Genomic DNA, 18,544 nt, shown 5'->3' with positions numbered 1-18,544 from the left:
AATTCTTAATGTGGCAGGAAGATGGAGTATCCGGAGAAAACCCGCGTGGTCGGGCAGGTGATCAGGATTGAATCCGGCCATCTTGGTGACGACGAGCGCGCTATCCACTGCGCCATCCGACCCATCATATACGTTACGCACAAAAACAAATATCTACTTTAGCTTTTACTGGAGGAAAATGGCGTCATTAATGTTTAAAATATATTGTAAATTCCTTTGTAGCAATCAATGATACAAAAATCTACATACGGTAAACCGGGGCAAGTTCGGTCACCCCTGATATTTTTGTTTTAGAGCTAATATTTACATCATTAAGAATCTTAGCAGTTGGCTGGGTATTGAACGAAAAAATGGCGAGGAAAACTCTAATGTAAAATTACTTTTGTTGTGGTCTTTTTTTCAAATACTACACAAACATATCAAGTGAGACTCCTTATGGAAAATAACGATCGGATTTGGCTGAAATAAATTCATAAAAATGATTAAATCTAAGATAATCATCGGTATTTCTACCTGTCTGACCAACGTTTTGTTCAGGGATTTCCCTCTACTAGCGCATGCGCATATCACACCATTTATTTGTGAATAGAATGACTGGCCGTACAAGCAAGCGGAAGAAAAAGTGTTGTATCGTGTCCGCTACGAAGTGAAAAGTTGCCAAACGGTCAAAAGATAGCGCAAGGGGTACGTTACGGAATTATTATTGCAGGTGGGAAGCATTCATAGGATAAAATAACTGCCCTAGCAGTAAGTTCTGTTAAGCAGAATGGAATCAACAGAAATGCTAGCGCTGTTTATGTTATGAATAAATATCTAAAACTATTAACCTCGCTAGTATCTTTGTCTGAGTTTGAACACAGATAAACTTAGTTTAATATGTTTATGGTCATGTATCGGAGAGATTTTACTTTGTGTTTCCATAATTATACAGTGGTTTATGCGAAAGGAAGGGATGAGTGACTGGTTAGTTTGATTTTGCCATGAGGCCCTCCAAGGGATAACTGTTGTGAAGGCCACGGCGTATTCCGTTCTCTCCTCTGCGGTTGGTACTCAAACGTCACACTTGCAAAGCAAATATACTATGCTATAAATCTTCGTTGAGAGGACTAACATGTTACTTTTAAGCCCGTCTATTCGAAGAATATGAGGGCTATAGCAGTACCCACGGCGTCCCACTTGGTTACGGTTTTGGGGCAAACTGTGCTTTTGTGTTAATCTCAAATTCTAAATTAATTTTACATTCTAATATGGTTACAGCTATTGCTTGGAGGCTCCTTGATAGTGGACCATATTTGCTCATTATTGGTCCAGAACTGGAATCGGTTAAAGTTTTTGGGCAAGTCAAGTTCTACAGGTTAAAGTTTTTGGGCAAGTTCTACCTCTTTTAAAACTACTGGGCAGATTTCAACCAAATTTGTAAGGAAGCATCCTTAGGGGAAGGTGATTCAAAATTGTAGAAATGAATTCCCGGCCCCAGGGGACAGATGGTCGGGGCCGAAAGTGGTAAATTTGACAGTATGCCATCAAACGATACATTTGTATCTCCTCCTAGACTATTTGGCAGATTTCAACCAAATTTAACAGGGAGCATTTTAGGGAATGGGGATTCATGATTGTACAAATAAAGATCCTGACCCCCCAGGGGACAGATGGGCGGGGCCAAAAGGGGTACATTTGACAGTATGCCATTAAACTCCTAGACTATTTGGCAGAGTCTTATAGCATATCAAATTAAACATTACACTATTTGAAGTAGGAACTTTAAACTTTTAGACATGGTAAATAGATGTATGTATTCAGAATTTTGATATGGCCCCTACTGACCGGGCCAGAGGGGTTGAGTCGTGGGGGTCAATTTTTGTTTATATAGTCTTTTAGCATATCAAATTAAACATAACCATGAGTTCTATATTTTACAGTAATTTATTTTTGCATAATATGGTAATCGGGGGGAGGGAGGTAGTTGGGGGCTACTTGCGAGGGAAAGCGGGAGTGTTCCATCGACACTGTAGTTCTAGTTTCCTGATCTATTATCTAAGATTTGACATCCTGTAATGGCCCAATTACTATTAGCACTTTTTACAAAAATAATTTAAATAGACGAGCTATGCTGTTCTCCTGCAGCTCTTGTTAGTCTAGTTGCTAAAGTTATACGCAGTAAACACTGTTATAGCGTTGTTTTAAATTCTAAGTTCAGCTATGTCGATGACTTTAACATAACTTTAACAAATAACAAATATAATCAAATGTATAACTTATATTCGACCCTCCTCTCGTTATTTCGATAGCAAAGTTTCAATTAAAACAGAAAAATATTATTGAAGAATTAATCTTTGAAATTTATACAATGTTTCAACCATGACTGATGTAATTGTGTTATGGCCTTCATTACACATTTCTGTGGCTAAATCAAGCACGTCTAGAGATGTTCATGAGATACTATAAAAAAATACATCAAAGGCATATACAGACAAATTACAGTGGTTGGCGATGGATGATTCCAAAAAATGAATGGTTTATCAAAACTAATTTTAAAAGTCACAAATTGAAATAGCATACACTTTAAATAACACTTTCTCTTGTGTTAAGAGTTTCTATTGGGTGCATTGTCTTTTGCTCTTCTGGCAGTTCGTCTGTGTTATCAGTTGGCGCTCTATAAAAATACTGAGCAAGAAAATAGCACACGACACTACATGATTTCACTAGACACCACCAAATAAATATCCTGATTCCCATATCCGATTTTTCGTATATCCAACAGCTTCCTGTTTCACCGCACACATCCTGCCATACTTTACATGCGCTGTCAATGATAGACCCGATCATAAGCGGCCCTGGAGTTGTACCTGAAACAATTTAATGTTTTCGTTAGGGAAAGTAATTAAGGAAATATAGTCAGTCGTTCTCCAAAATGTTCATTTATTATTGTCTTCTATGTTTTCAATTCAGCGGAAGTCCCCTTAAACTTTCATATACAAATACGGTATATTTGTTGTTCAGTTTTAAAGTTGATAAGTACAAGCAGCCGCGTAATCGGCTGCCATGTCACCATATGTGTGCTTACATGTATCTGCTTCACCTGGGTGGAAGTCTGAACAGAAATCACGATATCCCTACACGAAACAACCAACCTTGTCAGTAACCACTTGTTATCATGCACACTGTACGTACAAAAAGAGGCTTAAAAACTGGCCACTATGTCAGCATAGGGGCCAACACTACTGCAGAGAGGTATCCAGAAGTCCCATTAGTAATCTCTGTGTCTAGTTAAGTAGCGACTTGTCTACACAATAAACATCGTGCCCCGATACTTACCTAACAGCCTCAACAGTAACCACTGTGTTCCTATGGCAAGAGTTTTTTGTGATTCTGGAACGCACCTTGGAACAAAAACAATAGCTAACCTTAAATTTCAATCGTGACATTGCTTCTCCGTCATGTGATGTGTTGTGTTGAATACTCAAGTGAAAACCATCCAAATAACGATCCAATTAACATTATCATATCAGTTGCATATTTAAATACTTTATATTTAATGCACTTAGGCTAAGTTTCACATCTAACGACATATGTATAGATATGATTATGAATATTTTCCGTCATCAGAAAGGCGGGCCTAGGGTTCCCGACTTAGGGTACACCGTTTTACCTTGTCTAAAAAGATCTAGCAGCGTAATTGAGTGTTTCTTTTTTACCTTGACAAAGTGGTAATAGTGCTTTTGTTCAATTCCAGGATAACAACCATACCTACGATTTGCAGTTATATATATTTCCCGACCCCGATTAGTTTTTGTTCACGTGCCTGGTTCTGCATTACTGTTATTCTGTTATATACGAAATTGCGTTGCAAAATATTGGAATTATCAGTAGAAACTGATATGCGCAATATTTTTCAAAATATATGTCATTAAAGAGAAAGGGAAATGTCTTTATGATGAGTGTTGTCGTTTCACCTATTAACTTCGTACAGATGTCACACACACAACAAAAGGTAGGGGATTCAAACTTTGGTTGTTGATATGTGTGAATAATTGTTGTTTATGATCTCTTGTTCTTTTGTGATCTCACCTAAGCGTGGCTGTCTGAGTCGGAGATACCGTCATAAATGTTAACAGCATACCCAGGAAAAACAACGGAGCAACCAAATAGAACAGCTTACAGTCCGACATGCAAATACCCTGGAATGCACCAATGGGAGGGCCCGTTACATTTACGGAATTCATCGGAGTTGTGCTTTCCAGTGCCATCGGTACCTGTGACGTAACTTCCGGGCCAGACGTTGGCGTACTGTTCATCAATGCAATCATGGATGCGGTGATGCAGGAACAGTTTTTGTAAAACTGTAAGACATGAAACATTTCTCTTATAGACAGAAATAATACATAAAGACTTACAATGTAACAAGGACTGTAGCTCATTTCTTGAGTGAACAGTCGGCAAACTTATTGGTTTGTGGTTTGTATATAACAAAGATAAATCCCTCAATTTAGATTTTCTTAAACCTGACCAGGATGTAAATTGCAAAGTCACGCTAACAAAATTAGTACATGAGTAATAAATGTTTCTAGTAGCACTTTAAACTAAATTTGTGTATTTTCATCTAATGGTATACTAATAAAATCACCAGGATCTCCACCAATTAGACTTTTTATAATGATATTTTAATGGTACACGATAACTTCAAAGTAAACATTCCAAAAAACCACGCACATGAAACGGGGTTCGTCAACGATATTTTGAAGGGGTAATAAAAGGCCTGTTTAGTAGTTTTATTTCTTCAGTAAGTTTGTTAAAAAGCAATATAGTTTGTTGAAATCTGCAATGCAATGGATAGAAATTAAATGTATTTGATGGCTTGTGTAATGGGGTAGAACTATAGGTACGAATAATTGCCCGAAATCCGATGTTCTATTTTAAAAAATAAATTACTTTCATTCAATTCCAACATTTTCTTGTCGATTAACCAACAGGAACATTCTTTGTCAATAATCGAGAAGCATTTTAGATACATGATCTGGAATTTTAAATATCACCGACAACTATCAAAACTGTTACAATTAGTGTAAAGTCACGTTAGATAATATCTGTATTGATACTCAAACCTTATTAAACAAAGATATTTCTCAAAATTTACATTTTGATAAAAAAAAAAAACATCTTTTTAGATTGTTTTTTTAATTAACATTTAGCGTATTTACCCATGCACATGCCAAACATTCACCATATATATTCGCACTCGATACCCAAACTTTGACCCGGAAGGAAAGTCCTGCAGAATACCTTAGCAGCAGTGGACTGATACATCCCATAACAGAAATACATGTCAATAAAAAAAACTGTTAAATAATAATATCTAAGTGAAAAGATCGTTCTGAAAATGGTAATAGGACGGTTCCCGAGCGAATGGATTTCGGACAGTCAGCATCTCTCTCGGGGAAAATCTTGATACCTTGTTGATATAGTATAAAGAAGTTTATTTATTTAATATACTTTTTATTCATTTATTTTCAATAACGGGTAGTGATAATTATTTGGGTCGAACCCAAACTTAACCTATTATTTGTCAACACGACAGCTCATTTTTATCTAACGTGACAAAGATTTGCGTTAACTGAAAGATAGCGGTTGAAGGGAGGTAACCCAGATTGAATCTTGGCTTAAACGCGACAAAAATCAAACGGATAGAAAATTGTGAAATGTAAAATAACGCAAAGTGGAAATTCCAAAGTAATAACAATGTTCTCACATTTCGTCTTATTTACTCTTTGAATGATACTTTTTATTTACCATTCGCATCATTTACGAAATTGGAAAAAAAACATACGAAAAAAAGTGAATGAAATATCAACTGTTAATAACGAAATCGGAAGCAAATTCAATCACTCGTATGTATTTTATCATCCTTAAATGATGGATGCTGTAATGGAGATTGTATTTCTTAATTACTCACTTACATGGGGTAAGAATAGTCCCAGGATATCCGAGGACAACACCATTTGAAAATTTTATTAGAATCTGAAATAGTTTCGTCATGTAACAGAGCAACAATTGTTTGGGGGGTTTTGAGGGGGGTGATTTTATTTTATTAACGCACCAGGGCATTATCACTCATTTTATTTCCGGTTTTAAGCAGATGGACAAAAAATATATTATTTGTTTATATCATAAACACTGATGTGCATTCTGTGTCATTAGATTCCCTTAAACATAAAATTAAACAATCCCGTCACGGCAATAGCATAATAAAATATATTGCCTGTAACTGAGCTAGATCAGGTTATCTCAGTCGAGCGCTACGATTCTGTAATATAATCCCAACCGAGGCGTAAGCCGAGGCTTTGATGTTACAGAATCTTAGCCCGAGACTGAGATAACCTGATCTCGCTCAGTTACCGGTAATATATTTTTTTTCTCGTACCTTTTAGTTCGAAAAAAAACTATTCAATTGTGCTAAATACTTCAAGTATCCCGTCTGTGGCCTCAACTTGATTTGGCATGTACACTACAAAAGCTACATTTGAATGCTTCCGCGTCTAGTTCATCTTTACAACGAAGACAACGTATTCACAGTGTAAAGTATATTTTATCTACAGCATCAGGTACCTAATTACATAATGTACATCAAAACAAAACATATAATGACAAAACAGAATATGTATCATACGGATTGTCAATTTTTAGCCGTTTACGCGCGGATGAATACGTCGCTGTGTAAAAATTCCGCGAAATGTCACGTAAAGGTAACAGACAGATCGGACGAGATAGAAAAATCTAGCATGGGGTATGACGTGGGAAATCTCTGTCTGAGGTGCGAGAAAAGAAAATCTGGAATGCCAAATTGAAATTCTTCAATACGCAAGCACCAAATATTACCGTAAGGATTCCTTTCCAACTTCATTTGTCTGGGTTTTTTAAATACAGTGACCCAACCCCCAAACTTAATTTTGATCTGGATAAAACTATAGCACAGTTGGCCCGTGATACTTCAGTTTTCCAAGAACATTGTAACTCAGTCAGTTTGAGAGACCGTATTTGAAGTCGAGGGTTCGAGTTTTTGTATTGCCTGATGGGTTTTTTCACCGAGAACCCTATTGCATTGGTTTGGTTTGGTTTTATTTGGTTAACGAACTATTAACACCTAAGGTCATTTCAGCATTTTAATTTTGCCTACCTTAAATGGACCCATTGGACCTTCTAGCCAATCAAAATCAAGGTTACATCCGGCATGGCATGGTGTGAAATAGATTGATCCGTCTATTCCACAAACCGGATCGTACATCATGGCGGAACATCCGCATCCGGCATTACACTGGCTTTGTAGTTCTGGCTTGCTCGAAAGCTGCCTTAAAATGTTACAGAGTGTTTTAATACATTACTTCCTTAAATATACACATGTTCATGTTATTTCCCATCGGCATTCAATATGAGTAATTATTTCAAATTATAGCAAACTTGATATTTATCATTGCGAATATTAACCCTTAAGGACCCACATTTGGCCGTTTATGTTACAGGGTTGGTTTGGTTTGGTTTAGTATTGTTTAACGTCCAATCAACAGCTACGGTCATTTAAGGACGGCCTCCCCTGTATACAAGATGCATGCGAGCGTGTTTTGGAAAGCTGCGATATGTTCATATTTGTCTCCTTGTGATGTTTTGAAATTGAGTCATTACTTTTACTGTTTTCTAGATATTTGACAAAGCAAAAGCAAAAGTAAATAGGGAAAGGTCTTACCCGTGGGAGGTATACTCTGTTGTCACCCCAGCTATATGCTGTGACGGACAGCCAATCAGAAACAGACAACCCATTACAGCAGCAGCCACAGCAGATATCAGATTCATCCTGATGATGCCCTTACATTTAAGTTTGAGCTTCTTGACCAGATATCCTCCCAGGAACATGCCACCTCCCGCTCCAGGCACCGTTATGATACCTGTTGGCATATACTAGCAATACAATATCTTAACAAAATAGGACACAACCATGTTGCATGTCTGCGAGGTCATGTATAACGATCTGGGAATCAAATATATTAAGCCCTAGTCTCGAATAAATCCCTCCGTCTTTCAATTAGTTATAATTCTATTGTCTGTAAATACGAAGGAATTGTGCAGTTAAGGAAAATGCGTCCATCACGGAAACACATTACGAGCAAATTATATAGTAGATAATTAAATGTTGTACTTTTGGAAAGGCCCTGCAAGTATTTGTTGTATTTAAGTATAATTATACATGTTGTATCTATAAAATGTATCAGTTTACGATCAATAATGAATTACGAATTACGAATCATGTCATTGTGTGATAAATGGATGCTGACGAAGGAAAGAATATTCCCGGATTTTGTTGGACGAATGGGACAGATAAAAGATCTAGTTTATTATTCGTTTCAATACAAATAGTGATTGTATTGCGTTTGTGTGGATCTAGTTAAGCGAAATGTGAGGTAAAACTAGACTAGCAGGAACAAGGATAATTGTTTTTATCGATACACCGGGGCCAACAGACATGAAAACCCAACAAATAAATCGCGGATGCTTTTAAGCCATTTAAAAGTTTTTGTCCCCAGACAGGGACATACAATGTACCAAAGTCCTAAAGAATAGTATTTCTTATTCCTTGCTTAACGTTCAGCATTTAGGGTAATTACAGCAACTGGTTCATCCGTTGTCAGTATAATGTGACCGGGTGGTATAATGTGCTGGGTGCCTTCGGCATTGTATTTCAGTAACATAGTACTATGAAGTCGACATCAGATTCGGGTTATGCATACACACATGCACGCTAACACAACACACATGGAGACACGTCCTTAAATGACCTTAACTGTTAATAGGACGTTTAACAAAACAAAACAAAAGGGTTTGTTTAAAATATATTTTTTTAACAATGTCTAAACACTGAAATATAAGTTTTAACAGAAGCATGACTTACCCATGATAAAGCTCGCTAACGCAGCTGGTAGGTTAAATTTTTCCTGCATAAATTTTGGACCAAACGCTGCCGTACCGCTCACAATGAGGCCCTCAGTGCACGTGCCGATCGCGAGGAAGAAAAATGTCGGGTTCAATATCTGTAAAATGAAAATTAAAAAAATGGTTTAGGTCAAAACACCTTCACAACGATTTTTTTCCATCGATATTTTCTGATTGAATATAACCATACAAGCTAGAACACACAAAACAAAATATCACAGAGACGAAGTCAAACGTCGAAAGCAGAAAACAAAACACCGATATTAACTAACCGTGTCATGAAGAGTCACATAAATAACGAACAATACACGTACAATTCGAACACTATTGAAAGAGCAGAAAATGCATTCACGCTCATGGTCACACCCTTACATAGTGACACACACATGCACATGTACAGACACACACATAAAAGAATAATAATAGTACAATTACAGTCATTATACGGTGATAATTATGATGATAGACAGTATAACACTCATCATACATTAAACCACATAAATGTCTATATATGATCAGTTTATTTTACAAACAACCGGTAATTGAAAACTTCTTATGCAAGCTTTTGAAAATTTTCTTTTGTCAAGTATAATGCTTGTCTTCACCAAGTGTTAAATCATATAGATTTCTAATGCTTTATCCAGCAAAAACGTTTTACTTGACCAAGAGAAACAGACGTTTTCGCAATTCGTGAAATAAGTTTTCAATTACTCTCTGAATTCAAAACAAAACTAGCATACATTATTCATACCAAACGATGAATCTTATTCTCAATATTAGCATAAACTTCATTTTTCTTTCTTCACAGGTAACAATAACATGACATTGTAAAAACAACTTCAAAAAGAAAACAAAAAAGTATCCACGTATCATAACAGAGGCAGCAACTCATCTTGTCTTAATATTAAAGTAATGGATACGGTTTTCCTAAAAGCAAATCAGGTCTAGTGTTTTGCATCGTAGTTAATTTAGTAAAAATATAATAAAGGAACCTCCGCATAAACCGACTTCCGGTCCGTAAAAAATATCAAGCTTATTTGCAGCACAATACGTTGCATTTGAACATTCCACGGCAAAAAACACACATAACCTACCAGATTCTTCATTGCCAACGGGAAGGCTTTCCAGTCTTTCCCGAATTTGTCGTCAGCCATCTTTTCTCCCTTATAGGCCTCAGATTTCCGATCTGCTTGTAGCTTGGAACTTCCTGAAGAAATAATCAAGTTTCACCTATAGGAACAGATTTATGTAATATCAACGAGCAGGGCACACGCGAAATACATGTACATACACTTGGCTTCGGGTTTTGCGGCGTAAGTTACTTTTATCTATGTTTAATTTAAATTTCGGAACTTTACACAATCCCACCAAACTTCGGATAAACAACATATTGACCTACAGTAGCATTGACCCACTTCATATTTTTCTCCGCTGCTTCCAATTGTACTAAATCAAGGCCCCTTCTCAAAAGAGTATTTCCAGTACCAAGGACAAGCGAAGGGCAACAATCTGGGACGGATATACTGACATGGCCAGGTGAATCCGGACTTTGTAGTTTCTGTTCCCCTTTATATATTACATAGCTATTCGGCGATGTTCCGGCATGAGGTTACCGATCGATTTGTTTGTAATCCTTGATTCTACGACACTTTCATTTCATTTATGCATAGTTATAAACATTTCATACGTTTCTTCGTTGTTCCTACATCCTCATATTAATACACGTACATGATATATACTTAAATAAAGTTCATATGATTTTCACATTTTTGTTGTGTATATTCTTTCGAGTTATAGAAATATTTGTTGTATTTATATTCGTGGTTATATAGCAAAACAGCGAAAACAACGAAAGTTTAGTCATAACGAACTTTTCATGTGATACAGTAGAATACGGCATTTACGTTTTGCTACAAAAATATACATGTTGTTATTAGGGAAATTGTGTAATTTTTAAAGCATACAGTTAACATTTACAAATAGTAGAATAGAAGAAACATATTTACCGGGTAGCCGTTTGGGATAGGCACACATCGGGAAAACCACAATGCACATAACGGTTCCACTGACGAGGAAGCTAAGCCACCACGCCCCCACCCAGCGGGGATCGATAGGCGAGAGACCAATACTAGTGACAGAAACAAAATAACCTTAAAATATGGTGTCTTAGCTATTTCCTCTTTACGTATTGCAGAGTTATCTTCTCTTGTAAGCAGGTATTGATTGTTACGTCATTAGATTGTGTGAGAAAATAACGTCGTTTTCTGAAAAATGTATGACGTTACTCTCACAAACAAATGACGTAACAGTCAATACCTGCTCACAAGAGCAGGTAACTCGTCAATACGAAAAGTCGGAATATCACAGTTATAAGAACGCTTGCCCAAATAGCAACTTTTGCGTTTTAGAAACAGTATGTGGTAATGCAATACAATATGAAAAGTTGTTTATTTCTACATGTGCAATGTAAAACTTTGCATAAACTGTAAGATGGTTAACCTTACATTATCTCATATCCATTTAATCTCTGTAAATATGATGTCGTTCCTACCGGTATTAACAAAATAACCTACAGTAAAACATCTTGCATTAACGAATACATATTGTATTAAATGGCTAAAATTGACGTTTACAATTACAGACGTTTTCGAAAGCTCGCAAAAGCCTTAATTCATACAAAACTGATGAATCTTATTCCGTATGTTATATTTAATGTTTTATTATGTGTACAAAAAGCCATTACGGCGCAAATTCCTAAAACAATTGTACTAAATGCTCTAAAATTAGTTACATCGAGAAAGAAAAAAGAATTCCATTATTTTCAATATGAATCGGTATCTAAAGATTAAATCTCTTATACTTTTTAGGATCAACTACATGAAAATCTGTAAACAGGTTCAACGTCTGACCACCAAGCATATAACCTGCCGCCACTCCAATAGACGCAGCCGCGTATACGATTCCTAGGAAATAACAATACAAACACGTCATCTATTGTTATAGTTGTATTGCCATGAACACAAATATGAAATACATAATTTTAGAAGAAGGAAAAACAACGAAATTTTGTATTTTTGTACGATTTGTTTTACCGTTAAAATACTTCTTGCTGTGCGCCTTTGTTTACAACCGTCCGAGTGTCTTCTTTCGGCACATACATGTACATTGATGGATTTTTGTTATATATTTATATTTTCATTCATTCATCAATTTTGACTGGGAGTAGGGGGAGGGCGTGTCTACCACATCGAGGCTGTCTTGTGACCCTAGCCTACTCTATTGTGTTTTTGTTTTTTGTTTTATGTTTTGGAAGTCCGTCTAACTATCTTAATAAATTAATCTTACCTAATCTAACCCTATCCTCTGTGCCGGCGTTATCACGCCTACCCTTATTTCCTTAAACTAAAAGGGGCGTTTTTGTAGCTTCGTCCCTGCGCGAACTCGAGAAAAATGAACCCTAATCAGCTATCATAGGTAAGTGACTCATCCAGCAAGAAAATGTATGGACGTTCTATTATAGAACTACTTATTTTTGTCAGTATGTTGTCGGGCGCAATTTATTATTATACAGACAAGTCCCATATCTATGAAGGACTTACCTAAATATAGTGACGTCATCTTTGCTTGTGTATTCTCGTCAATGAACGTCGTTCCCAATGTGAACATGGGCGTAGAACCTGCTCCGTGAAGAGCATTTCCAAGCATGAACAACCATAAATAATTTTGGAGGTCGGAAGACTTTTCTTTTTCGCAGGAACTGGAAGTCGTTCCATTTTGAAATCGGCAAACATTTTCGAAACTGTTTGTGTCTGCATAAAGAAGATAAGGTGTTTTACAAAACTTAAAGAACACGTTTTATCAATATAAAATAATCGTCCTTGTTTGCCCGGATACAAGCGTAAATCACTAAGTTTATTTAAATCACACAGCAGAGAACTTTGACTAAGCTTACCCCTGATATGCCGACACCCTGTCTTATCCAACAAAATGTTAAAGTCCCTTTTCTAATACGTTAATCAATATGATTTCAGTAAGCGTGCATACTGTCTAATCTGATAGATATATTGTGCCCCATGGTTTGTCAGCTTAGGCAGGTTACCTGTACCAGGGACGTATAGTGAAGTATATACTGTCCCTGCCTGTACTGTCTATTAGAGACTGATATGAATAATACATCTTTTTTACCTTCAGTGCCGACACTGTATCTTTCCGTCATGAAATGGGGCAACGAAAACACAAATGACCCCAATCCCAAGGTCAGAATTCCAATTCCAATAATTTTTGGTTTGTGACGGTGGCTACCATAGTAGCTGATTACAAGCACCAAAAAGCAAGCAAAAAAGTCATTGGAGCTTACAATGAGCCCCGACTTGGAGCTTGGGAGCTCAAATCTTTTCTCCAAAGTACTTATAATGGCATTTATTACTCCGTTAACTATAAAACCCTGGAATAAACTGAAGACACAGGCCCAGAACACAAACCAGCGAATAGTGTTAAAACGCTGCAGCCACCTACAACAAATACAAGATAACGTCTATTAATTGATTACACTACATGCATTATACATTTATTACAAAGAAGCGTTATACTCCATGTTAAGCAAACGTGTTTAAACTTTCAGGCGAATCTAAGGGCTCAGGCTCATCTTATCGTTCCGGTGATACAAACTTACAAATTCCCTTTTTTTGTCTTTGAGGGAATTTTGGAGACACTTCAAGCAGAATACTATTCCCATTGTCAAACACTCTACTTACTGTCTGATACATGCTTTCACGGAGTTACGAAAAAAAGGCTTTAACACAAAACCATTATTTTTACAAGTTAATCATTTCAAGTATGCGAAACTATCCTTTTTTTGTATGAATTTAATTTCCTTGAAAAATTAACTTATTACTATCTTAAGTTATTAACAAGAACATTGTTATTCTTAATGCAAACAACGGAAGGGGCGTTATCGGGATGTCGTAACCGGTTGATCATGGTACAATTAACGAGTCAGATCGCTTGATGTACAACACGACTTTAGAAATTCAAAGACCAGTTACGTTTTCAGTTCAAATTTTAGCTCCAATTCTATTAATAAATTGCCCACTAATTTTCAGTTTACTGCAAATACTAATTCCGAAAGAACTCGCCAATAAGTCGTTTGACACACAATCACCTAGATAACTTATCTAAAATTTAACAGATTTGCAGTAAGGTCATATATTATAAGTCAATAAATAGATAAAACTAATACACATCTTAAGAGAAATGAACAGGTTTGCAGTAAATCCAAGAATTCCTAAACTGGCAAAAGAAAGTAAAATCGTTATACAAAATGTAATATTATGCAAGAATTTGTTTAAGGTAGTAAGAGTTACCTCCCCTATGCCAGTAATAATGAATATATTTCCAATGAAAATAGATGTAATAAAAAGGTGCTGTTTTGATCGATTGTTTTAATTTCGGACCAGGAGGGTTCTATGTTGAATGAAGTGTGTTACTTGCCCTCTCTAGAACCACAGAGCTTCAGATATATTGCCATTTCTGCCCCCGCCCCATCCCGTCATAGATTTCGGGTAATTGACTATGATAGCATGTAGATACACTGTACTATTTTTATTGATATTTATCGATAAAAAAACAGACTGAGGGTTCCATTATCATCGGCAACTTTCTTACCCGGGTGTCCAGTTACCCCATCCAAATCGAAGATTATTTTTTTCCCATTCTTCATCTCGTTTGATATCGTCATTTTCGTCATCTTCTAAAGTCCGCTGATTTTCTTGTTTTCCATTAACACTTAGTGCCATACTCACGGCTGCAAGGTGAAAATAAATGGTGGTATATTTATTTTCTAACCGTTGGGTTGTTTTTTGTATTAGTTGGTCCGGTATAGTACATTTCTTTCAACAATGCGTATTAAATATGACGTACAAATAAAATTGATGTGTAGGGTTAGATCTGAAGTTGAGGCAAGGTTGAATAAATTATGTAGAATCGTTGATTTGGATAAAAAATAAACCTTCAATATTTGTATATCGATAACGAAATAAGTTGTTGACTCGGAAGCAAGCGTGCAGGAGGTTTGAACTTATCACGTCTGATCGGGGAATCGAACCCTTGCCGTCTTGTTGAAAGGCGAATGCACTATCAACTGCGCCACCGTCAATCCTATTTAGATCACGTCTCTTGTCTATAAAATGATGTGAAAGACTCGTATTTGACTATTATTACAACGTTTTTATTGGTACAAAATGTATGTATTTCTAATCGTCAATGACGTTTTTCGACATCCATGTTTATATTAACTAAACTCAAATGAAAAGTGCGTGTTTTCCCCGGCTACTCCGGTTTCCCCCCACACTAAGACCCCCGCGCTATAATATATGGGCCAACAAGAGTGATTNAGTTAAAATACTTGTTTTATAATTATTGTAAATGAATAAAATTTATATGTGAAGTTTAATTAGTTTTGTGCCATAGCGACAATCTTTGTGACGTGGTAATCTACTGTGATCAATAGGTTATATGCATTAAACAGTAGAACGTGCAGGACCGGTCACCAATCAGGGGATGGTGTCCAAATAACCTGGGCTGTTTTATAACGGAAAAAAGAGAGTAAATGCATGTGTTTTAAAATGCCACCAAATTAAATGCCCTCTACCCCTTACTCTGCACCAGCTCCAAACCCCACCCCCTTATCCATATCCGACACTACACGATAGTGACAATAAAGGGATGAGTGTTCATTAGAATCTCACTAAGAGCTTTAAAAGCTAATTTCGGGAGGTGGCTAAATTCCACCCAATTAAATGCACCCCTCTTTAAACCACCCCGCCCCTTCACCCCTTACTCTACACCAGCTCCAAACCCCACCCACTTAAATCCATATCCGACATTACACGATAGTGAAAAGAAAGGGACGAGTGTTCATTAGTATCATACTAAGAATTTTAGTAAACACAACAGAAATATTATGAATAGATAGCTCGGTCCTATACTGATAACACCAGCCAGTACGGTCGTTGTGACTTCCTAGCGTCCATAAGACGATAAGGTGACACGTGACGCTTTCAAATAATAGCATACCAGTGAATTGTATATTTGTTAATACACATGTACGTGTATCTCGTCAAAATACAGCCGAGTATTGTAGTAAAACATTTAAAACGCGATTTTTGATACTCTACAGCCAATACGCAATAAAATAATATAATTCTTGAATAATGCATGGTTAAGTGTACCAGAAATTTGAATGGTAATATAACAATGACTTATTTTTGTCCAATTCGTTATTATTATTTATTTTTCTGGCTTAAATGTACAGTCTTATACGGTAATGATATGGTACTGTATGCCTTCCTAGAACTTTTCATTAAATAAAGTAGGTAAAAACTTGCTCCAGATCTGATTAATACAACTTCTGCTATCAGGTTTATGATTTCATTGGACTTTTCTTTCATGCGTATGGGGGGTCGTGACCTGCATTTTGAGTACGACTAGAGGGACAATTCTTAAACAGAATCCAAGAGATGTATATATGCTTGCATGGCTATTGGTTGATTGGTAATTATGGGCGGATTGGTCGAGTGGCTAATATTTTTGTCATGTTCATAGAAGAGAGCGTCGTGACAACACTTTTCACTGAATAAAATGTAAACAAATGAGTCTTATGAAGTTCTTGCCTCTTTATAATAGCAAATATATTTCACGAGTGAGGCTTACATTTTGATATTTTTCACGAGTGCGCAGCCAAAAAATGGCGAAAAGGTATATTATGTTTAGAATGAGTTTTCCTAAAGAGGCAAGAACTTCATAAGACTCATTTGTTTACATTTTATTCAGTGAAAAGTGTTGTCACGACGCTCTCTCCTATGAACATGACAAAAATATGTACAGAATATTATCGATTTAGTCGTTTATTTCCTGACACAGTATTTGCCCCTGAGTGATAGAGAGAAAATAACAAAAAATCATCAAAAAGTAGTAACCATTGTATTTAGAAGTACTGAACAAAAAATAAATAAGCTGTAGCCATTATAGAAATAAAACAGTTCGCTTACCTAGCTGCTGTCCGACCAGAATTTGACACTTGAAGTGACTGCGTGGTCAGTGTGGTCAAATCGTGGCCGATAGATCGGCTAGACCGGCATACTGATATCTCCTTCGTCAACAGGTTTTTCGCGTGAGACATCATAGTTGATGAAGACAGGTGCACATATTTCACAGATACGTGGCCAGTTTATCAGACAGGTGAAAGATAGAAATTATCTTTTCATCTGAATTCAGGGCCGATTGTAGCATTAAAATATGAATGATTCTCCAACTACATGTAAAGACTTTCTGTAAACTTTTTGATTTAGGTTTAGTTACAAGATTGATTTACTAATTAAAGAAAAGCCTTGTAAGGACGTATAACAGATCATTTTGCATGCATTTTAAGGGTTGCTTTTATAATGTATTCAAAACATCTAAGTACATCTGTATCTTTAAATCCACATTTAAAGTATAGAGGATATCGTTTTATATAAATCAGATATCTTTTATAATGTATCTTGTATACATTTATTGAATATGATATCGAGGTGGCTTACTAAATGAACTTTAAGTTGGTTTGCAATATTTCGTGTTCTGTAGATAAAAGGTCACTGATATATCCAAAAACTACAAAATAGAATTAAATAACAGGGGACCTAGTTCGGCTCCTTGCTGAAAATGTTACGGTGTTACTGTATTATGAATTAAGTAACGGAATTAAACTGAAGCAAGCTGTGGCTGTAATTTTTCATTATTGTCATTTTACGTTACAGAACCTCTTAATTTACAAAGTCAAATGTATTTTAAGAAAAGCTATACCGATAAATTGATCGTTGCCATCCAGTTGCCCCATTGATCTGTAAATTTCATCAAAGCTGTGAAACAGGGAAGATATTCTCTTAAACCCAACTAAAGTCAGCAGGAACTGGTATTAAAATTTATTTGATATCAAATTGCATTTGTGTTTCCATTTACTTATTAGGTGTGGTATATCTTAGTACAATAATCAACTTACTTATATAGCACTATCTCAACGTAAGCACATCAATATCAGCAATAATTTCTTATTAGGTGTATTTCGAACATATCATAAACTTCTGAAAAGTACAAATAACATTTCAGAAGGCGCGATATTGGTCGAATATTTATTTACCGAAGCGAGATAAACGGTAACGCTATTACTACACTATCAGCTAACTAAATAATGAAAATTGTGATACCAAGATCACAGGCACGCCTTGCTACATGTATAACGTTATCTCGGGCCGCTTTCGTTCATCGCGATCCCAATGGGTGAACTTTTTGCACCAGAGTTGTTCGTTTATGAAATAATGTCGGACCTAATATTCCAACGCTGCTTTCAGACGATCCTTGACAAAGCCTTAAAAGGCTTGCATAAACATTTGCAGGTCCGCCAATATTTATATCCGAAAATGTTTCATTTAGACATTAACGAGAGGCTTAACAAGTTGAACGAACAAGTGGCCATGGACCTTTTCATTTATGCTGAACAACCAGTTGGTAGCTTACGAAATAATCCTATGTA

At 36.2% G+C, this 18,544-nt stretch overlaps 1 protein-coding gene across 1 annotated transcript; it reads right to left on the bottom strand.

Annotated features, from left to right (window-relative positions):
• Positions 1-1,845: 1,845 nt before the first annotated feature.
• On the bottom strand, positions 1,846-14,772 carry LOC110459770 (solute carrier organic anion transporter family member 4A1-like). Its single transcript, XM_021512191.1, has 12 exons — positions 14,641-14,772; positions 13,162-13,487; positions 12,576-12,785; positions 11,837-11,939; positions 10,983-11,104; positions 10,071-10,183; positions 8,936-9,074; positions 7,736-7,934; positions 7,172-7,343; positions 4,069-4,340; positions 3,316-3,380; positions 1,846-2,846 (listed from the first exon to the last, which is right to left on the bottom strand). Exons 1-12 carry the CDS (start codon positions 14,769-14,771, stop codon positions 2,563-2,565), a joined length of 2,136 nt encoding a protein of 711 aa, XP_021367866.1. The 5' UTR covers position 14,772; the 3' UTR covers positions 1,846-2,562.
• Positions 14,773-18,544: the final 3,772 nt, after the last annotated feature.

The sequence above is a fragment of the Mizuhopecten yessoensis genome, unplaced genomic scaffold (genome assembly GCF_002113885.1).
Source record: "Mizuhopecten yessoensis strain PY_sf001 unplaced genomic scaffold, ASM211388v2 scaffold10209, whole genome shotgun sequence".
In the NCBI taxonomy this organism is placed as follows: domain Eukaryota; kingdom Metazoa; phylum Mollusca; class Bivalvia; order Pectinida; family Pectinidae; genus Mizuhopecten; species Mizuhopecten yessoensis.
Note: the sequence above shows the minus strand (reverse complement) of the source record. Positions and strands in the feature narration are given on the sequence as shown.